General features: G+C 44.2%; 2 protein-coding genes across 2 annotated transcripts in view; both read left to right on the top strand.

Moving 5' to 3' along the window:
- Positions 1-10,148, top strand: part of LOC135082553 (PHD finger protein 12-like) — a 30,212-nt gene extending 20,064 nt beyond the window's left edge. Inside the window, exon 9 of the mRNA XM_063977352.1 lies at positions 9,812-10,148. Within this exon, the coding sequence (XP_063833422.1) occupies positions 9,812-10,128 (317 nt within the window). The 3' untranslated portion in view covers positions 10,129-10,148. The remainder of the gene's footprint in view (positions 1-9,811) is intronic.
- A 177-nt stretch (positions 10,149-10,325) lies between these two features.
- Positions 10,326-23,564, top strand: LOC135082397 (protein enabled homolog). Its single transcript, XM_063977191.1, has 10 exons — positions 10,326-10,434; positions 11,340-11,504; positions 13,234-13,305; positions 15,156-15,421; positions 15,604-15,783; positions 17,529-17,732; positions 18,308-18,487; positions 19,622-19,763; positions 20,793-20,953; positions 21,530-23,564. Exons 2-10 carry the CDS (start codon positions 11,340-11,342, stop codon positions 21,744-21,746), a joined length of 1,587 nt encoding a protein of 528 aa, XP_063833261.1. The 5' UTR covers positions 10,326-10,434; the 3' UTR covers positions 21,747-23,564.
- The last annotated feature ends 32 nt before the right edge of the window (positions 23,565-23,596 follow it).

Here is a 23,596-nt window from a genome sequence, read left to right as displayed (position 1 = left end):
ATATAAAACGGCATTAGCTCTTATGCCTCTCACCCAAAAAATACCTCAATTAAGCCCAAATTTGAGACCGCAGACAAACTTTGAGTGACGATGGAAACTAGCCTAGATGGAGGTCACATGAAATTGAACTTCTGCTTCTTCATTGATAAAGACTTATCATTTACCATACCTTATCATTTTGTATTCCATTTTCAAGTCACTTTTTTTTCGCTTACTGTTTAAACAAAACGTGGGATTTTTTTAAATCTCAGGTCTTTTGAACGCACATCTGAACGATGTTTGGTTTTAATTTCTTCAGTTACTCCGTGACCATGGCGCTTGCAACAGTGCCGAAATATTGGAAACTCAAAACTAAGGTACATGGTAGCAATCCCGTCAGTAATATAATAGGAAAATGTCTTGAAAAATAAGTAAATCGTATATTACTTTATGTAACTAATTTTATTATGTATCATACTTATAACTAATCACTTCATTCAGAACTAGAAAACGATTCCAAGGATTTCACTTTTCTTCAATAGATGATCAAGATAAAGAGTTATTTATTATAAATTGCTCTTCCACCATTTCAATTATTCTATCTTACATCTTACTTGATGAAATCTTTTTCAATTTTATTTACATGGTCATAACATTTTCACCATTCCTCTGCACCAATTTGTGAGGTACACCTGAAACCCCCGATAAAGCAGCTATTATAAGAATAATATTTAAAAAAACCCTCCTTCTGACGCAGTTAGGTAATAAACTAAATGTATCCAATTTCACTCCAACTTACTGTCAACTCAACGACGCGCTTTAAAATCAAAGATTGACTTTGAATTATGCCTTATTTTACAATACACATTGAAAACAATATGACTTGCTTGAGCTTTTTCGACTTTTTCACAAAAATAACAAATAGGCATGAAGAGATTAAAAAATTTCTGCAGCGACTGACAATTCACTTGATTTACGTTGACAGGTGACAATAAAGCCATAGACATTTGCCATATGACAGACACACTTTTCCAATATTTTTGTTTGATTTGATTTGAGATTCTGGTACACCTATCATTTAATGAAAAGATAAACTAAATTTTTTCAGCACAACGAAAATCTGCTTAGGCGCGTAGCAATGCAACGTGACAACTACAGTTCGGACTTCTTTATGCGTCCACTACACATAAAATAAAATTCGAACTACCGCACATTTTTTCTTTTTAATTCTAATTCAGTAAAAAATGTTTTTGAAAGCTTCATTCAAAATTCAAAAGTTATTATCATATTATGACAGAACTTATGACCAGACTATGTACATTGAATAAAATATTTTTCTTTTTATCATCAAGCTTAGCAGTCTAATAAGTTACTATGACACTCGAGTTAATCCACATTCAGCACCATAGCCTCCCCTTCTACAAGGCCCTCTACAAATGTCAAAACGTCACTTAACCCTTTTAGCACCAGTTCTTTTGTTTTTGAGAAGATGTACCCAAATTTTTATATCAATTTAGTTATAGTCCAGTCGTTTGGTACAAATTAACGTGGTTACCTGGAAAGTGTTCCGTGAGTTTTGAAAATTGGTGATTAAAATAGATTTCGCGCTCTCTGTTAGTCTGTTAGTTAAGTGTGATTGCCGCGCTCGTTGCGAAATTGGAAAAATGCTGCCTTAGAGAAGATTTTTGATAGTTACATTCTTTCCTATTTCGTCGTTCCAAATGACGTTCACTGCTGGACAAAGGCGAGAGGCCTTTGGGTTTTCCATAGGTTTTTCATAATGAACAGTCCTGCGCTGCCCGCATTCAGGTTCTTCCCGCGACCTTTACCAGATCGTCGGTCCACCTAGTAGGAGGCTTGCCCACGCTACGTCTTCCAGCCCGTGGTCGCCACTCAAGAAATTTTCTGCCCCAATGGCCATCGTCTCTACGAGCTATGTGTCCCGCCCACTGCCATTTGATTTTAGCAATTCTGCGTGCTATGTCGGTCACTTTGGTTCTCCTGCGGATCTTCTCATTTCTGATTCGATCACGCAGGGAAACCCCGAGCATAGCCCGCTCAATTACCCTTTGGGTGACCTTGAGCCTTCTTATGAGGCCCATAGTAAGCGACCACGTTTCAGAACCTTAAACTTTCCTATTTATTTCACGACTAGCTTTTGCCTGCGGCTTCACCCGCGTGAAATTTAGTGTCACAGATCGGCATAAATTATAGCCTATATGTTAATCTGGGTTACAAACAATAATATTAAACAGTTTCAACAAAATCCGTTGAGTACTTTTTGCGTGAAAGAGTAACAAACCTGAGACACAGGAATCTTCCTAGTTCAGGTATCAACCCACCAACATTCTTACTTTTTGTTTTTCCTGATTGTTTGTTATCATAATATTATCTGTTATGTTGGTGAGAAATAAACATTACTTTACTTTATTTTAAACTTCCAGACATCCAAACTTTCGCATTTATAATAATAGTAGGATACAAATTATGTAATGTAGAAACAAACAAGACAAAAAAAAAGTATACTTCAGCAACGCGAATTTTTTATACTTCAGCATTTAGGACACCCCACAGTATGTTATAAGACTGTATAATCGGACATTCTCATTTATTTGATGAACCGTATAGGGCTCAGTTATACAAACATGATAGTAAAACTCCCGTTTGAAAATTCCAAGTAGTTTTCGCGGTATAAAAATTCAAAGTTACCTATTTTTTTACTTCAAAATTATGCAAAAATATTCTCACTCGTTAACTAATAACATTTAATTCAGAATTGTTATAATACTTCATAGAGCTCTTAAAACTACACGTAATAAGCGTATTAAGTGCTTCGTAAACGCATTCAGTTAATTAGGAAAAATGATTTTAGTGATTTTTGTTTTTATTTTTTTTCTCAATTATACCTTAATATATGCAAACATTTTTAATTGCAAGATATAGTCTGATATTTAATCTAATTGTATAAAAAATATCAGCTTTAAATTCCGTGATATATTTGAGGAAAATCAAATTGAAAATATGCGCCATATAGAATTGTAAATTTCCCATCACTTTTTAATAGCAATATTTCTTTTGGATGTTTAAATATCATCAGCTCGATTGTACGAAACTATTGTATTGACATTCGATTTATTATAGGTTTCAAATCGATGAGAAAATTATTAAAGGTAGGATAAATTCGACTTCCTAGATTTGTTTACATACTTTTTTAGTTAGTTACTTACATACAACTTAAGTTAATATAAGAGTGTTAAAATAGAAAAAAGACTCGACTTGAGAACCTCCTCCTTTTTTTGAAGTCGGTTAAAAACAATGTGAATGTGACTTTTTAGAACCTTCAACACTATGCACATAACAGGCGGGATTTGAAACTTTTTAGACATGAATTATTCCTTCCAAAATTGTCGACCCTAGACTCGTAAAAATGTTATTAAGACGTTTTATGTTTTTTCTCAAATATATCACGGAGTTTAAAGCTGATTTTATTAATACAATTAGATTAAATATCAGACTATATCTTGCAATTAAAAATGTTTGCATATATTAAGGTATAATTGAGAAAAAAAATAAAAACAAAAATCACTAAAATCATTTTTCCTAATTAACTGAATGCGTTTACGAAGCACTTAATACGCTTATTACGTGTAGTTTTAAGAGCTCTATGAAGTATTATAACAATTCTGAATTAAATGTTATTAGTTAACGAGTGAGAATATTTTTGCATAATTTTGAAGTAAAAAAATAGGTAACTTTGAATTATTATACCGCGAAAACTACGTGGAATTTTCAAACGGGAGTTTTACTATCATGTTTGTATAACTGAGCTCTATACGTTTCATCAAATCAATGAGAATGTCCGTTTATACAGTCCCATAACACACTGTGCACCCGGCAGCGTGTATTTTCAAAAATTCCGGAAAACTTTCCAAGTAAAATTAACAAAATATAACTGGACTAGGTATTTACTCGTTATTGAGCACAGAGACACAAACTTGGTTATTTTTCCAGAAAATTTATATTTAAGTGCATAAATGTAAAAATGGCTTCATAGTGCACAAAATTGGCAATAGGTGGCATAATAATGGTTACTTTTATAGCGCCTAGTTTGAAATGTGATTGAACGATGACAACTAACAACAGTTGTCAGTTAGGTAAAATTTTATTTTAGTTGGAAAAAGACAAAAAGTGGTAAATGGGTTAACGTGCGGGGGCTGCAAAATCATGTTGTGACGTCACGCGCGAATATTGGAAATTTTTGAAAATTTTAAAAAGTCCGTAAACTTCTCGAGGCTCTATCTTCGGTAATACTGGATGGATTGAGGTGAAATAAAAACTAGTGTAATGTGTGTGATCTAAACTTTCAATTAAGTCATAATTTAACTTAATATTACAACTTATGCGTGTTGTCCATTGATTTTGTGAATTAAATTGCTAAAAACTTTTTATAGTCGTGAAAGAAAAGTGGTTCACAATGTGTTAAAGTATTTGTCAAAGAGAAATACTAAGGGTTCGGACAATATTTTCATTGAATAATGTTTCCGACAAAGGTTGTCAAATTGACTGACATGTTTATCGTATAGTACAGTCCACTATGAAAATTAACTGTGGTTTGTTTTAACTAACTATTTTAAAGTTTTTTGTCACTTTGTAAGTATTGAATTTTATGGAATTGGGAAAGAAGTACCGAGTTTGAAGTGTTCATGAGCAGACATTGCAGTTGAATATTCAAGTTCTGAATTTGATTATTGATGAATAATAAAATAAATCCTACTAGCTCGATTGATGGTTTCATTTAATTAATTTAAACCAGGTTACCTATGTCATCTTTTTTGGTTAATTTATGAAAATATCAAATTAGCCCGTAATCCTGAATCCTGATACATAAAGTTAGCCTATTAATTTAACACAGGTACGACTGTACTCAGTATTGCACTATCAAATGCAATTGACGCGCCTCTACGCCAGGGTTTTTATGTTCCTGGTCAGGCTATATCCGCAAAATCTTGGTGGTAGATTTTGCGATCACGTGGTAATTAAAATATTTTATTATTATTTTTCATTACAGTCTATTTTTACTACAAATTCTATTTCAGACGTAATGAAAAATAAAATTAAGTTATTTTTAGCGATGAAACGAAAACGAATGACGAAAATTTGGAACAGCAAGTTATGTATGTATGTATGTTACAGGAAATGTATGAATTCTAGGAATTGTATACTATTCCTAGGAAATGTATACAATTCCAAAGCCATTTAGGAAATGTATAAAATATTGCTTCAGAGATTTTTTAATACGCACATATCCTAGGAAATGTATACTTTTCCTAGGAATTTTATAGAATTCCAATATTGTATTAGGAAATGTATAAAACTAAGCGGCACTAGCGCGGTCGCGTGATCGGATGCCCCTCGGTACGCCTAAAATTTCATTGATTAAACTACATAATTATTGGAATGAAGGTTTTAGTACTCCTGTAGCTGGATAACAAAGTCTCGGTTAGGTTAGGTTAGACTTGCGACCTTACACATACACAGCTGCCGCGGTAGCGGCCGCCGAGCGCTATTTAAGTTTCGGAAAAAAAAAGTTTCGGTAATAAAAATAATTTTGTGTAAAAAAATTTTAGCCTTAAAATTTGTGTGCCATAGACAATTAGGCGTACAAAAAATTTGGCGATTCGATAGAGACCCCGCGTTATCAGATGATGCAATACCCTCCCCTCGCACCGCATGTCCAAGCGTATTCATTGAAATCTTATAATATTACATTTCCGATTGCTGTTTAGGAAATGTGTGAATTTCCTAGGAAATGTGTCCAATATAATTTACATCACACATTTCCGGGTGATTTTAGGAATAATACACAATTCCTAGGAATTGTATACAATGACGGATTTCATACATTTCCTGTAACATGTATACTAATATTATAAAGAGGAATAATACTAATAATTTATTTGCCATAAATAGGTGGTTACAGAATAGTTAATAGGAATGCTCTGCCATATTACAGTCGGAAATACTTTGCGGTAGGTACCTCGGATTGTAGTTAGTTGGACAGTGGTCATTTGACGGTCACTTGAATCGTCTCACCCCTAAGCTTTTGGCTAGCGCCGGCGCACTAAGCCGGTTGATGCCTAATCTCGGAGGCACGGCTGCACTGAGTCGCTGACTATACTTTTGCGTCGCACGTTATATGGTCCTATATGGGGCTCGAGTATGGCACAGTGCTGTGTAGTCGTGGAGCATCCTACTGTTCAAAAAAGCGCAACGCATGATATCACTGAGGCACAGGCTGAGGTAATTCGTGGATACCGCATAGTATCCGCAGTCCGTCTATTCCCGGTTGTGGACACTGACTATGTCCCTACTGAGGATAAATGGGAAAAAAATTATTGTCATTAGTGGCGACGTACAACAATCCTACTAATATTATAAATGCGAAAGTTTGGATGTCTGGATGTTTGTTACTTTTTCACTCAAAAACTACTGAACGGATTTTGTTGAAAGTTTACAGTATTATTGTTTATAAACCAGATTAACATAATTATAGGCTACTAGCTTTCCGCCCGCGGCTTCGCCCGCGTGGAATTTTGTCTGTCACAGAAAAACTTTATCGCGCGCGTCCCTGTTTCAAAAACCGGGATAAAAACTATCCTATGTTCTTTCCCGGGACTCAAACTATCTCTATGCCAAATTTCATCAAAATCGGTTGCGAGGTTTAAGCGGGAAAGCGTAACAGACAGACAGACAGACAGACAGACAGAGTTACTTTCGCATTTATAATATTAGTTGGGATAATTTATGACGATATGTGACAAATAAATTTCAATAAATAAATAAGACGTGTCTAAAAAGCGCAATCTATCGTCATTGGTTAAAATCTACAGTGCTGGACAAACTACTGTTTTTGACGTTCGTAAATATTCATGCGGGGGAAGCCGTGAAACGCCATCTATCAACATGATATCAAACAACAGATTTTACGAACTAAGGAGTAAAACGAGGTCCACGCGTACGAAGTCGCGGGCGGCCGCTAGTTCAAAATAAAATTAATAATATTTGTATTCATCTGGTCTTACTTGACTTTTACTTTACGTATGTCATGCACGATGACATTTGCGTCAATATTTGTGTACGTCCCCACTAGGCATAATTGGGATGTATTATTCTAATTTGTCATACCTAAGTTGTTAGAAAGCCTGTGGCGGCCATCCGCCACATTCCTAACTTGGACCACCGCCCTAGATTTCGGAGCGATCCGCTTCCGCCTATGAGATTGGGCCAACCCCGACTTGACGGAACGTGAACGAATCGTTGGCGCATGCGTGCTGCGGCCGTCACAATACGTCTGCGTCACTCGCACACCCGTGAAGACGTATGCTGCCGTCTCGCTTCAACGCCGGTCACCGTTCTCCGCTCACTCATCGCCGTTGAAGAGATTTGAAATATGTCGTCGTGACACTTCTTCCGCGATCGCTTTGCTCTCCATATTACAAATATAATTTCCAATCCGCTAATAATTATTCCTTACACCGTGTTCTTCCTACCTTTATTTCCTGACTCGAACTGCCTAACAATAATCTTAATGATTAAGAATCGGAATAGGATTCCGAGTAAAACATATGGTGGGTTGTTGGCAAATAACCCCCATAAGCCTGTAGCTACAACTGGGAAAGTATGTGTCACCACTGGTGACAATCGCTATTATTTATGCCATTTATCCTCTGTGGCGACAAAGCTAGTGTCGACAACCGAGAATAGACGCCAGTTGCGAGGTGACCATAGGTCCCAAGGGGAAATGTACGTGTACGTGCACCACGAGAGGTGGAAACCAAAAGGTAGAGGCTTGAGGATCTAGGCCCCAGAGTGCTGAAGGGTACGCCTGGCCGTCAGCCAAATTTTACGTCGCACCATAGAGGCAGTTCTGCCTGTATTAGAGGAGTGGGTGCGACGGCATGATCGCCTCACACAAAGGGCGACCCAGGTTCTACCGGGCCATGGGTGCTTCGGGCCATTCCTCCACCGTATAGGCCGAGAGCCTGTAGATGGTTGTCAGTTAACACTGCAGTCTTGGCACGTGAGTCACCGCAGCAGACTGACACGCTCCAACAGTGCCCAGCCTAAGCGAACGAGCGGCGGTTGGAAATGACCTCTCCCTACCAATCAGGAAGAGGCGTGAGATAGATAGATAAACTGTTTATTTGTTGTAACACACTTTTTTTAATGCTTTTAACACACACATTATGTATAGTTGCTATTGAAATTCAATTCAATATCGAAATAAAGTTAGTTAGTCAAGAAACACACTAGGTGACACCACTGGTATTTTGTTACACAGGTTATTAATAATTTCAACATAACAAAAGTGACAAAACAACATAAGATAAAGATGACTAGCGTTTCAAATAGTTCCCTGCGTCAGACTGATGTGTGCCGCAGCGATGCAAAAAGCAAAGAGCTCAGTATAAACACTACCCTCAAAAGGGCAGAACACTGATTTTCAGCTTTTGCTAGAGAACGCATGAAGCGTACAGGTACGGAATGAACCCGCTCGCTTTCGGAAACAATATCTACATTAGTAGGTATAAATAATCTTATGGTATAGTGTGCTTACTTTCTGTGAAAGTGTTCTTTCACAGAAAGAAGCAGTGGAAAGGGGGAGCGAGAGGCCTCAGCCGACACTCCGGTTATCCGCCGCCGACACCCTGGGCGCAAGAGGACAGCTTAATATGGTCTCCAACTGTCCCTTCCTAACAGGCCTCGGTCGCTAGACATGGAGGTGTCTGGTGGCGGCTAAGGACGAATGCTTCAGGCAACAGCCAATGGCGATGTCCCGCGTTCCCTCATATCACTCATATGGATCATGGCAGAAACAGTCAGGTTTTTAGTGGGTGTAGGGGGGCCTTCTGGTAGGAAGAACCCCACATAACCCACTAGCTGCCCCCGCAGCTGGTGGGTATGAAATGTTATGCATTTTCCGGATAAAAAAAGAATAGTAAACAGGAAAAGTTTGTTTTGAATAGAACCGATTTGAAAAAATCTCTCATCATTAAAATTCAATTTTTTTTCTGCTGAACATAGGCTGTATAAAATATTCTCAAAATAGTAAAAAACCTTTGATAATTTACTATTTGATAAAGAATTTACGTATTTATTATTGATTAGGACTAATGTATACCATTATTTATAAGTATGGAGTCGGTGATGGAAGATTTGAAGATTTTATAGTTTCTTTGGGCTGTCACTTGACAGCCTGGCACACTTTTACGATGGTGGATCAAAGTATTTTGGTTTGACTATAGAGCGTGAGAACACGCACACAGTCATAATTATTTTAGTGTGAATAAAAATAGCATCGAAATTACCTAAACTTGACATGCCACGCTAGACGTAAACGCTCTTAAGGTATTTAGTTTGCATGGCAAATAGACAACCGTCTCCAATTTATGAGGCAAATGGCTGATTTGGTCAACACTCCCATACTGCAGTGCTGGACAAACGGGTTAGGGAGGCCTATGTTTCCATATTTCTCCCTTAGTGGCTTTTTACGCCATCCACGATGAAGAGTAAAATCATCGTTTTCATAATCACCTATTTTTTTATCCAGGACTTATAGACAGAAAACAAAATATATTGTTTTAAACTTTCATGGTCACTATCATTATTATTATTACTGACGGGATTGCTACCATGTACCTTAATTTTGAGTTTCCGATATTTCGGCACTGTTGCAATCGTCATGGTGACGGAAGAAAACAAAATGATCTTAATCACCTAGGTTATTTTTCTCTTTTGGTATGGAACAAAACTTTTGTTTTTAATTTTTCAGTGCTCCAAAACCTAAAGGACAGCAAAGAGATCGACTCAGAGGACGAGGATGAGGACGCTCCAAAGCACAAAATCTGCCTCAACCTGTCCTGCCCGCAGTACTCGGGCGAGGGCCCGTGTCCCTGCGACGCGCCCGGCCTCAAGCCGGCCTCCGAGCAGGACGCCGCCGACGACCTGAAGGCTATATCCGACCCGGAGCCTAAGGTAACAGGACCTGCCTCGACCTGTCCTGCCCGCAGCACTCGGGCGAGGGCCCGTGTCCCTGCGACGCGCCCGGCCTCAAGCCGGCCTCCGAGCAGGACGCCGCCGACGACCTGAAGGCTATATCCGACCCGGAGCCTAAGGTAACAGGACCTGCCTCGACCTGTCCTGCCCGCAGCACTCGGGCGAGGGCCCGTGTCCCTGCGACGCGCCCGGCCTCAAGCCGGCCTCCGAGCAGGACGCCGCCGACGACCTGAAGGCTATATCCGACCCGGAGCCTAAGGTAACAGGACCTGCCTCGACCTGTCCTGCCCGCAGCACTCGGGCGAGGGCCCGTGTCCCTGCGACGCGCCCGGCCTCAAGCCGGCCTCCGAGCAGGACGCCGCCGACGACCTGAAGGCTATATCCGACCCGGAGCCTAAGGTAACAGGACCTGCCTCGACCTGTCCTGCCCTATATCCGACCCGGAGCCTAAGGTAATAACATCTTAGGCAGTCTTGGAAAGTGCGCAGTGATCGAGGGTGCTCCCAAGCATAAGATCTGTCTGAGGACGCCGCTGATGATCGTAAAGCTACCGCCTATGAAGGGACGCCGCTGATCACCTGAAGGCTATATCCGAGCCTGAGCCCAAGGTAGGAAGGTCTTCATTTCCTTTAGGCAGTCTAGGCAAATGCCCAGGTCCCAGCGGTACAAGGCTTCATGCAAAGTATCTGCCTCCGAGGAGGACGCTGCAGATGACCTGAAAGCTATTTGAGCCTAGGGTAATAATGTCTTCTTTTTCAATAGGCCAGTACCTAGGGCTCAAACCGCGGATGAATGTCCAATTTAAGGACAATAACTCGCGGTTCCTTTTCAATGGTCTCAAAGGAGAGTCCCACATAACTCACTGACTGTCCCCATCGGTCAATGGTTATGCGCAAAGCATTTTCCGACGGAAAAAAATGACCAGGGCCATGCATATGATCTGCCTGAACCTGTCCTGCCCTGCCATGTTACCTTGACTGATTGAGAGTTAGAGAGTCCATGGACTAAGTTTAATTTTATTTATGTACACAAAATCCTATATTTTTTTTGTCTAGGCTAGGATCTTCAATAGGTTAAAAGCATCCAGTGTTCGGGACTATTCCCGCCTCTCGTTTCCACCACTGCAACTCCTGTGTAGCCAGGATCTACAGCTTGACCGCCATAAAAACCCAACCAATGAAGGTCAAGTATGTCCCGGGGGAAAGTTAAACTGTCATTGGATGAACCGAAATTAATCAGAAGAACATAGGGTCAAGGACAAGGGCATCCAGTGTTCAACATTTACACGTTGCTCTCATTCCCAGATGGAGCGCAACACGGAGTCATCGAGTTCGCTGTCGGACTCGGACTTCGAGTACCTGACGGCGGCCGTCAAGCGCCGCAAGCTGTCGGCGCCGCGCCGCAGCCCGCGCGACAAGCTCGAGCGGCTCACGCTGCGGCCAGACGACGACGTGGAGGAGCTACTGCAGGTACTTATTCCTTACCGCTGCCTTCGCCGAATTCTAGGCATATACTGGCCCGAGAAAATCTCCAACGTCGAGCTATTGGAACGCTGCCACGAAATTCCGATCGACCAGCAGATCAAGCGCCGCAAGTGGAACTGGATTGGCCACACTCTCCGAAGGGATCCCGATCACATCCCCAAGCAGGCTCTGAATTGGAATCCCCAAGGAAAACGCAAACGTGGTCGCCCCAGGCAAACTTGGCGGCGCACTGTAGCGGACGAGGCGAAGAAGATCGGCAAGACCTGGAGCGAGATCAAGCGAGAAGCTCAAGACCGAACGAGATGGAGGACTGTTGTGGACGCCCTCTGCCCCATCTAGGGGACATAGGACCATAAGTCAAGTAAGTCAAATAGGCCTTTAATCTGTCTTCATGTCTGCTGCATCGATCAAGGAAGATTTGTAACCTCTTTCGTAGACGCTAAGTATCTGCACCAATTTTGACCCCCCCGCATAGGTTAAGCGGTTCACTCGGCGGTCCGACTTCGAGTACCTGACGGCCGCCGTCAAGCGCCGCAGCCCGCGCGACAAGCTTGAGCGGCTCACGCTGCGGCCTGATGACGACGTGGAGGAGTTACTGCAGGTCCTTATTCTGTCTTCATGTTATGATAATGGGGGGCCATTATTGATACGGCTGATACGGCAGGAGACAGCAGCATCCATCAAGGAAGATGTGCTCCTTGGTGACTTCATTTGTAGACGATCTGGATGGCAGTATCTCCAGCCTCCTTTTACAGGGATGACCCGCTAAATACCTAGAGATCCTACACCCGTTTGGACCCGCCAGCATAGACTAAGCGGCTCACTCTGCGGCCCGATGACGACGTGGAGGAGTTGTTGCAGGTACTTATTGTCTTTATGTCCCAAAGGAGGCAGCAGCATCGAGCACGGAATATGTGCTCATTGGTGATCTCATTTGTCCATCTCCAGCCTCCTTTTGCAGTGTTTGACCCGAGATCCTACACCCCTTTTGACCCCATAGCATAGGCTCCAGCGGCTCACTCTGGGGCAGGTCTTTATTCTGTCTTCATGTCTCAAAGAAGCACCAGCAGCGACCAAGGAAGATGTTTCGTAGACGTTCTGGATGGCAGGATCTCCAGCCTCCTTTTACAGGGATGACCCGCTAAATACCTAGAGATCCTACACCCCTTTTGACCCGCCAGCATAGACTAAGCGGCTCACTCTGCGGCCCGATGAGGATGTGCAGGAGTTACTGCAGGTGACATAGGCCTTTAATCTGTCTTCATGACTCAAAGAAGCAGCTGCATCGATCAAGGAAGATTTGTAACCTCTTTCGTAGACGCTAAGTATCTACACCAATTTTGACCCTCCCGCATAGGTTAAGCGGTTCACTCTGCGGTCCGACTTCGAGCCCGCGCGACAAGCTCGAGCGGCTCACTCTGCGGCCTGATGACGACGTGGAGGAGTTATTGCAGGTGCTTATTCCTTCTCAAAGCAGGTACAGGGCCTTATGTTGTCTTTAGGTCGCAAAGGAGGCAGCAGTATCGACCAACGAAGATGTGCCCATTAGTGAGCTTATTTATAGAGATTCTAGATGACAGTACGCTAATCTCCAATCTCCAGTCCATCGTAGGATAGGGTTTGCTAAATGACACCGACAAGAGATCTCACACTCTCCCTCAACTGCTCCCAGCACGGACAAGAAAATATGCTGATAATAATAATAATGTTGCAGGTGGTGGACGAGCGCCTGCATAAGCTGGACTCGCGCCTGGTGCGCCTGCTGGCCTGGCAGCAGCTGCAGCAGGTAACAACAAGTAGACAAGGTTGTTTAAAATTTACATTATGGTATAATATTATTAATTTACACATTCTGACGTATTTAACTTATGTAATTTTTATTAAGTATGCGTGTTGGAAAGAAAACTCAGGAGACGTTGTTTGTTGGTTGTATTTCTACACGCAGTAGTTTACAGTGGTGTCTTGAATAGGAATGTAATGATGGCCGGATGGCCGTGCGATCGATCGATATGTAAAAGCAGCACGGACATGTGTAGTGCCATCTATGGTTCTTTGTTTACGGAATTAGACTCACGGAGTCCCGGTAGTTCGGTAAGGAAGAGGAACCATAGATAGATAGATAAAATGTTTATTTGCATAACAGAAACATAGATAAAATGTTTATTTGCATAACAGAAACCAAGTCGAGCAAAAAAGCGGCACGGCCGTACCATCCTTTTCTCGAAGCAATTCAGGCCATTTTCGACCCCCTGTATCATCTTGTGGATAAAACTAGAACACTGAATTTTCAGTATCCATGCAGGCATTGTAAAGACACGGTATATTTCAAATTTCATTCAATTTGAACCAGCAGTTTAAGAATTATAACGGGTCAAAGTTTCTTAATTTTGTCACTCACTGACTGACTGACTGACTCACCGATCATCAAAATTCTAAGGCACTTCTAGCCGACCTAGAAGCTTCAAATTTGGAATATAAGTAGTGTTTGGTGTATGAATCAAGGAAAAACTACACGGGACTACTACGGCACGGTAGTGCAACCGCTAAGTCTAGCAAAATTTTTCAATTTCGGTCCAGTTTTATAAATATTTAACTACTTACCTAAATAAGTTTGTAATATCATATAAAATTAAATATAAAGGCACACGGTAGTGTCCCCGCCAAGTCGAGTAACATTTTTCAATTTCGGTCCAGTTTTCAGCTCAAGAAGTAGAACCGGAAAAGAGAAAACGGAAGGCTACCTACATAAATAAGAAAATTTCATAAGTCAGAGAGAGGACTTTAAGAAAATTCGTTGCTGGTTAGATATACATACAATAAGTAGAAGGTACCGAAAAGGAAAAAAGTAGAACTGTTTACAAAATACAAAAAGAAATGAGATCCCATCAAAAACAATACTTGTCAAAAAAACCAAGTCTCGCAACTCATGAAAACACATGTAAATTAAATTATTTAGTGCGATGGCCAAGTCAATAATTTATGTAAAACGTTAAAGATTTCCTGGCCTAGACTTGGTATTACATGGATCTCACAACTTTTTACCGTAGAACAACTGAGTTGCGAGACTTGGTTTTTTTGACAAGTATTGTTTTTGATGGGATACACATTACAAACAGAAAGTATCGAAGGTAGGATAAAATAGTACCCTCAGGACAATACCACATGGCATGGTATGAAAAGAAAAAAAACCCATTATGACACATAATATAGGTACACACTTTATACAGAAATGTGTGTCGCAGCAACGCAAAACGGCAATAGTCCAGTACTTGGTTTACTTAAAAGCAAACCACTGATTTTCAGCTATAGCCTAAGGACGAAAAAACGCGTGTAACACGTCAACGTGGAGTTGACCATAGATGGTGCTTTACAAACAGTTGCATAAAGATGGCGCTAAATACATACTGGTTTGGGACAATGCGTTAATTAGTACTTATCATTATCATCATCAACAGCCCTTTACAGTCCACTGCTGGACTATGAGCCTCCTCCACTATAGTGGAGGGTTTTGCCATAATCTCCACGCTTGGCAGGCGGGTTGGAGATCGCAGTTTAAAAGATTGATGTTTTTCAGAGAGCGCTGCTGCCCGTTCTTTGTTTGATGTGTAGCCTCTTACGACTGAACTTATGCTTTAGATATCCTGGGGCGAGGGCTGCGTAGGCTCGTGGTCGCGCTGCGGCATTTCGGCCCGCGCGCGCCGCGCCGTCGCCGCGGCATTAGCGGGGCGCGCCCTGGCCGACCGGGGCGCCGCCCTGCCCTCCGCCTTACTGTCGGCCGCCGACCGCCGCCGCATCGCGGCTGCCGTGTGGGGCGCCCCGCCCCCGCCGCCCCCACCTGCCCCACCGGCCCCTGTGCCGCCCTGTGACGCGTATGTCAGGGCTACACTCAGTCCTGTTGCACAGTGAGTAGACCCATGTATCTACTAAAGCCCGGTCTCTGTCGCGCTCGCACACTCACTGCGGGCGCCCGTCGCACAGTCGCGACAGCAATATAATTACGCGCGAGCGATAAGGATGGGTAGATTGGGGTCATTGGACGAAATTCTACGTGCTCGGCGACTAGACTATACATACGCGGCTCTAGCTGGTCCGCTCTAGCCGACCGGGGCGCCGCCCTGCCGTCCGCCCTACTGTCGGCCGCCGACCGTCGTCGTATAGCGGCTGCCGTGTGGGGCGCCCCGCCCCCGCCGCCCCCACCTGCCCCGCCGGCGCCTGTGCCGCCCTGTGACGCCTATGTCAGGGCTACACTCAGTCCTGTTGCACAGTAAGTAGACCCAAGCATTTACTACACGCGGCCCTACTAGCTGGTCTGCTCTAGTAGGGAAGAGAGCCCGCCCCCGGCACCAAGAGCCAATGACGCTTATGACCCTATGTGCAAGCTACACTCAGTCCCGTTGCGTAGTGAGTAGACCCAAGCATCTACTACACACGCGGCTCTAGCAGGACGCGCCCTACTACGTACGGCCGCAATACTACGTACACAGTAAGTAAACCCAAGCATTTACTACACGTAGCCCTACTAGCTGGTCTGCTCTAGTAGGTAGGCATAGTCTCAGGCACGCCTATGACCCTATGTGCGAGCTACACTCAGCCCTGTTGCGCAGTGAGTAGACCCAGACATTACTACACTATAGTCCGATTTTTAATTCGACGGAATTCTGACAGCTGTCATTTTTTGACAATTCAGATGTGATAAGCCTTTTTTGCTTTGAATTATTAATAAATAATAATATGAAATGAAATTTCATCAAGTACAACTTACAAGAATGAACTATTTTTTGTTTTGTCAATTCAATGTACACTAATTATTATGTACATTTTAGAGATTAAATAGAAAAAAACGTGTTTTAACACAGTAAAACAACATATTATCATAAACGAAAATATGTATTGATCATCAATAATAATTATCGTCGTCATAATCAACTTGGATTATAAAATTGGCATCTTGTTAAATTGGTTATTTTATGAAGCTAAGATTTTATTAACAAAAGGATTTTCATAAAAAAGTTTTGTAACCCATGGATTATTGACCAGGGAGTCCAGTAATAGAAAAATAATTTCCCAACTGTTTTTGTAACTTCAAAAATATGATAATAAAAATTCAAATAACCATTTTGAAATGATCAGTACATTTTTAAGCCTTAGTTTTTCAAGTGAAACCTTAAATTCAAGAAAGGATTATTTTTTAATTTGTGAAAATGCTCTCCATTCATAATGGGAATGTTTCAATGTTGACAACACTTCTGAAATGTCAAAATTCCGTCGAATTAAAAATCAGAGTTTAGATGGTTGCGTTCTAACCGGCCAGGGCGCCGCTATCAGCTGCCTACCGCCGCCTGTGATGCCTATGTGCGAGCTACGCTTGTCCCTGTTGCGCAGTAAGTAGACGCAGGCATTTATTACACACTCGGCTCTAACTGGTCGCGCTTTGGCCTATCAGGGCGCCGCCCTACTGTGTGGGGCGCTTCGCCCCCGCCGTGTGATGTTTATGTCAGGGTTACGCTCAGCCCTGTTGCACAGTGAGTATAGCATTTACTACATACGCGGCGCTAGCTAGTCCGCTCTAACAGACCGGGGCGCCGCCCTGCCGTCGGCTCTACTGTCGGCCGCCGACCGTCGTCGTATCGCGGCTGCTGTGTGGGGCGCCCCGCCCCCGCCGCCCCCACCTGCCCCGCCGGCGCCTGTCCCGCCCTGTGACGCGTATGTCAGGGCTACACTCAGTCCTGTTGCACAGTGAGTATACCCATGTATCTACTAAAGCCCGGTCTCTGTCGCGCTCGCACACTCACTGCGGGCGCCCGTCGCACAGTCGCGACAGCAATATAATTACGCGCGAGCGGTAAGGATGGGTAGCTTGGGGTCATCGGACGACATTCTACGTGCTCGGCGACTAGACTATACACACGCGGCCTTAGCTGGTCTGCTCTAGCAAGGAAGGGAGCCCCGCCCCCGGCACCAAGCGCCAATGACTCCTATGTGCGAGCTACACTCAGTCCTATTGCATAGTGAGCAGACCCAAGCATTTACTACACATGGCCTTACTGCCGACCGGGGCGCCGCCCTGCCGTCGGCTCTACTGTCGGCCGCCGACCGGAGACGTATTGCGGCAGCCGTGTGGGGCGCCCCGCCCCCGCCGCCCCCACCTGCCCCGCCGGCGCCTGTGCCGCCCTGTGACGCGTATGTCAGGGCTACACTCAGTCCTGTTGCACAGTAAGTAGATCCAAGCATTACTGCACACGCGGCCCTAGCTAGTCTGCTTTAGTAGGGAAGATAGCTTGGGGTCACGCGGTTCTAGCTGGTCTGCTCTAGCAGGGAGGGAAGCCCCGCCCCCGGCACCAAGCGCCAATGACGCTTATGACCCTATGTGCAAGCTACACTTAGGCCCGTTACACAGTGAGTATACCCATGTATCTACTAAAGCCCGGGTCTCTGTCGCGTTCGCACACTCACTGCGAGCCTGTCGCACAATCGCGACAGCAATATAATTACGCGCGAGCGATAAGGATGGGTAGTTTGGGGTCATTGGACGATATTCTACGTACTAAGCGACCAGACTATACACACGCGGCAATAGCTGGTTTGCTCTAGCAGGGAGGGCGCCCCCGGCACCAAGCGCCAATGACGCTTATGACCCTATGTGCAAGCTACACTCAGTCCCATTGCGCAGTGAGTAAACCTAGGCATTTACTACACACGCGGCTCTAGCAGAACACGTAGGGCGCGTTCTACGTACGGCCATCGTACACAGTAAGTAGACCCAAGCACTTACTACACGTCCCTACTAGTTGGTCCGCTCTAGCCGACCGGAGCGCCGCCCTGCCGTCCGCCCTGCTGTCGGCCGCCGACCGCCGCCGTATAGCGGCTGCCGTGTGGGGCGCCCCGCCCCCGCCGCCCCCACCTGCCCCGCCGGCGCCTGTGCCGCCCTGTGACGCGTATGTTAGGGCTACGCTCAGTCCTGTTGCACAGTGAGTAGACCCAAGCATTTACTACACCAAGCCCTACTAGCTGGTCCGCTCTAGTAGGGAAGGGAGCCCGCCCCCGGCACCAAGAGCCAGTGTCGTCTATGACCCTATGTGCGAGCTACACTCAGTCCCGTTGCGCAGTGAGAAGACCTAGGCATTTACTACACACGCGGCTCTAGCAGGACGCGCCCTACTACGTATTACGTACGGCCGCAATACTACGTACACAGTAAGTAGACCCAAGCATTTACTACACGTGGCCCTACTAGCTGGTCTGCTCTAGTAGGTAGGCATAGTCTCAGGCACGCCTATGACCCTATGTGCGAGCTACACTCAGCCCTGTTGCGCAGTGAGTAGACCCATGTATCTACTACACATGCGCCGTTAGCGGGGCGCGCTCTAGCCTACCAGGGCACCGCCCTACTGTGTGGGGCGCCCCCGTGCCGCCCTGTGACGCCTATGTGCGAGCTACGTTTAGTCCTGTTGCACAGTGAGTACATTTACGAACGAACATATAAATTCACACGTACATTTTCTATACCTCACCACTGCTCACGTTTGGTCAGTGACTTCAGAGTCTGTCGAGTGACAGTGTCAGCAGGCCATCTCAAAACGCGCGCGGCGTGTCCACCGGTGGGTTTAATCCACCAAGAATTTACGAGCGAGTAGTGAGTGCCGTAGGCGCGCGTGTTCTTCACCCATTATAAAGAAAATCCATGTGGAAAGAAAAATATACTAATAATAAAAATAGCTTCTTGCAGCAGTCAACCCTATCGCAATGGCAGAGTAACTCTAAGACGCTAAATAACATCATTGCTCGCTCACGCATTTTCAGTGACCCGATGAACGTTTTTCAGGATGTTACTGGTGGTACCATTATAATCTTAATAAAATTTAAAGAGGTTGAAATCAGCGGACTGTCGTCTGCGGTGTTTCCGGACGGATACGACCTGCAAGCTTTCAAGAGGAGAGCGTATCTTCACCTTAAAGGCCGGCAACGCACCTGTAACGCCCCTGGGTCTGCGGGTGTCTATGGGCGACGGTAATCACTTACAGGTGATCCGTCTGCTCGTTTGCCTCCTGTCACATAAAAAAAAAAGCTATTGCGCTATTTAACCTGTATGTCGCGTGTTTCAGCGACGGCATGGGAGCGCTAGCCGGGAGCCCCGTTGCGATGCGGCGCGCTGCTCTCACAGTGGGCACGGACAGCGGCTGCGGCCTGCGCCTGCCCGCCTGTCGCCGCGCCGCGCCGCACCACGCCACCATCTTCATGGACGAGGTACAGGGACAAGGGACGCTATACACAGGGGACGCTGTACCCGGCCGCTGAAGCCACTATCTTCATGGACGAGGTACAGGGGACAAGGGGACGTTATACCTAGGGGACACTGTACCCGGCTGCCCACGTCACCATCTTCATGAACGAGGTATAGGACGCGAAAACACTGTACCCGGGGGACGCTGTATCCGGCCTCCCACGCTACCATCTTCATGAATGAGGTACACTCGTGATATTACAGGAGGTGGACTGACGATCTAGCGATGGTTGCGGGAAGCATTTGGAGCAAGCAGGACAAGACGTTATGGAAATCCGTGGCAAGATCGTCTAGCAGTAGACGTCTTCTTTTGGCTGACACGAAATATTAGACACTGTGGTTTCGGCAAAGAAGACTAATAACCACGTCCAATTTTTCCGTGGTGTGCGAGTTCAACTTGCGTATGATCGGATATTTTTATAGAATTTTTGTCTTAAATTATAAATGAAAAACTTGAAAAAAATCGAACTGCCTAAGGCGGGAATCGTACCCACGACCTTTCGCTTGCCGGACAACTGCTCTTCACTCTGAGCTACTGGATGATGGATTTTGTTTTAAAATTAGTACAATGTTCGGCGAAGGCAGCGGTTGACAAAGACCTGCAGCTGGTGTGAGATGACCTCGGTGACCTTCCACGTTTCATACCCATAGAGCAGAACGGATTAAACGTTGGACCCGAAGATTTTGATTTTGCCCCTTCGGGTCAGTTTCCGTGGCCATACGGGGCGAAGTTGTGCGAAGGTAGCTCTGGCCTTGGCAATGCGCGAAGTGATGTCCTCTTCGGTACCTCCAGTCTCTGACACGACGCTCCCGAGGTAGGTAAAATTGTGGACTCGTGCCACATCCTCTGCACCAATCCGTAATGGTGTGCAATTCCTCACTCCAGATCGCATCTCTTGGGTTTACCGGCAGTAAATTTTGAGCCCCGTGTTTTAAAATTAGTACAAGAGACTTGTGTAAAAAGGTCCTTAATATACCATTGTTCTCATCAGGTGACACGCCACTTCGAGCTGATCAACTATTCCGAGTGGGGGACACTAGTCAACGGCGTCCTTTATACCTGCGACGCGGCCGCCGCCTCGCCTCGCCTGGATGAGGAGCAGGCGCCGCAGCCGCTCCCGCTGGGCAGCCGGCGCCCGCACGCGGCCCACAGGTGGGACACTAGGGCGGCCCACAGGTGGGACACTAGGGGGGCTGCACACTGTTTTGTAGCGATTCTTTATTGGGATTCACATTGACTAAAATGCGACGTTGCCAAACTGTTCCTTTCAAACCTTCTACCCAAGTAGTCCCGCGAGCGCTACGGATGCGGGTAAGCAATACTCAATCCAAAACGCTTTACATAGAGCTTGGTTTGCTAGGGCAAACATCTACAGTGGAGCGCCGACGCTGCTTAGACCCGAAATATTAATGAACAGGGGCGTAGCATAATCGAGCGTGTGTGTGCAAACAATTTAGGTCCTTAAGGTGTCAAGGCGTCCGAGTCCCCGATAGTACCTATACAACTTTGGTTGGACCAATGGCTGTGTGTTGCGTGGGTCGCTCCTGCGCTGAGCTGTTGACATTTTATTCTCCAAGACAGACGTCCATTAGCTTTCGAAATATTCACTATAATCTAGTAAAAATAATTGTAAACTTCCTGAATATCGTCTGTAGCTAGTGCGTGAGTAAAGCTATCACCTCTAGTAAATACAATCAATGGACTAAAAGTAATGTTGTAACGTTCCAGGATCAACGGCTCCCTAACACTCCCGATGTCGGACTCCGAATCGTCCTCGTGCCACTGTCCCGAGCGAGAGCCGGAAACCCCGGAAGGTGCGTGGGAGGGCTCGGCGCTGCTACCGCACGGCGCTCTGCTGGCCTTCGGATGCGCGCACTACGTCTTCAGTATCACAGATAACGCCCCATTCCCGTATATGGACATGCCAGACGAGCCTGCATTGTAATACACGCCGAGAATCTGCTGCCAGCGTGGGTAGATCCAGATTCTAATCGGCGCCATTGTACATAACCTCTCTATATGAGATTGTCTTCAGAATCACCGATAACGCGTCCTTCCCGTATGATGAGCCTGCCCTATAACGGGATACGAATACGAGTCAACGCTGCCAGCCTGGGTAGATCCCGATTCTCTATCACATGGACTTCCACATCTTAGTAAGTTAGTACCTCTTACATGAGCCCTTCCGTATATGGACATGCCTGATGAGCCTGCCCTATGATAGAGCACGTCGAGACTCAAGCAAAGCGTGATGAGGGTAGATCCCGAATCTGTGTCGACGCCATTTTGATCGTAACTCACTCTGTAACCGATCAAGCGTATACTCCACTAGCAACGCCACTAGATTTTCCACTCAGTTCATTAGACTTGAGTCTATGCTTGAGTGGAACCCGTCTTGTGCGTAGTTGCTTAATACGAGGTGTAATGTTATAGCTGGCGCCTACGTTAAGGTTTTGCGCACTGAATCCAACTTCTCTTTGCTGTGAGCTCTCCCCTGAATGTCTCAGACAATCAGTAGCGTACAAATAACTCTACTTTCAGTTTAGAAGGCGAAAAGTGGACTATTGATTTACTTTCTCTCAATGCACTTTTTATTCGTGTTGTGTACGTGTGACCAGTGAACTAAGTTTTCGGCCTTTGATGTGGTTACAGCTCTAAGTGGAAAGACTTGACGTAATATTTATGTTTTAGTGACAATTAATATGTATAACATACATAGGAAAATAGATTGTTATTCTAATTATAAGAATGTGTAGGATTTTTGATAAAGGAGCAGAATTGAAGGGTGACATAACGTCCCAGCGTTGGGAGTAAACCCCTATGTATTGATATGAATCTATAATTAAGTATCTTGTTATCTTTTTGAGGAGTTAGGATATTGAATATTCATCCTGTATTTATGTCCCTGTGTACAGACGAAATCAAGCTATACGCAGGCCGATCTTATGTAGTTCAAATAGGTACTATATTGCAACAAAATCTATAGTCGGCTACCTAAATAAACTCCGACAAACGTTACTTCGACAGTACGCCTTTGTCAGTGTAGTGTCGAAGTAAAGTCATGTCGATATTCAGTAGTGTCGAAGTGACGTTTGCCGGAGTTTATTCAGGTTGCCTGTATAGTCTGATCTGCTGCTGTCGACTGTACTTTTGAATTACCACCAAATTGCTAGAATCAAGGGGTGAATGTAATATAAGTTATTATTATGATGTCCAAAATAAGCAAATATTTTATTGTAATAATGATAAGTCATTTATTGGGCTTATAAATTACTGATTTGAAGTTATTATTAAATAATACATGTTACTGCCATAGTAAATGTGGTTAATTGTAGACTAAAATATTGCCTAAATGACTCGAGTCATATTATTATAGCATACTATTTCCTCTTTACGCAGTTATACAAACAGAATGTATGTATAACTTTTGTTAAGGGGTTTAAAATTATTTAGACGCCTGAACTACATGTATCCTATCAGTTGTCTTGCTGTGTATTGTGCTTTTGTAAATAATCCTTTTTCCATTCTTACGCATAAATTTTAAATATATGCATTTGACAACATAGAGGAAGGCTTAAAACCAAGTATTTATTCATATTTTCTCTCAGTTAAGCATAGGAAAGATACGAATCTTGAATTGCCCTGAATGTGTTCTTCTCTTATCCTTTGTTCCTGAATTACTGTTTATTATGAAATGTCTAATGATATTGTGTTGATCACATTAGTTGCATATCAATTTCTGTAATAAATAATGTTTGTATTATATGTTTATTTCATTCTGTCTTATTAGGTTTT

Source organism: Ostrinia nubilalis, chromosome 21 (genome assembly GCF_963855985.1).
Source record: "Ostrinia nubilalis chromosome 21, ilOstNubi1.1, whole genome shotgun sequence".
Lineage (NCBI taxonomy): Eukaryota > Metazoa > Arthropoda > Insecta > Lepidoptera > Crambidae > Ostrinia > Ostrinia nubilalis.
This window is presented reverse-complemented; position numbering and strand designations above follow the sequence as displayed.

Excerpts from the sequence above, each read along its gene's own strand:
- LOC135082397 (XM_063977191.1), top strand. The coding sequence starts at position 11,340 with ATGGAGCGCAACACGGAGTCATCGAGTTCGCTGTCGGACTCGGACTTC. Across the intron at positions 13,306-15,155 it reads CCTGGCAGCAGCTGCAGCAG|ATATCCTGGGGCGAGGGCTG; the intron begins GTAACAACAAGT and ends CTTATGCTTTAG. Across the intron at positions 19,764-20,792 it reads CCACCATCTTCATGGACGAG|GTGACACGCCACTTCGAGCT; the intron begins GTACAGGGACAA and ends TGTTCTCATCAG.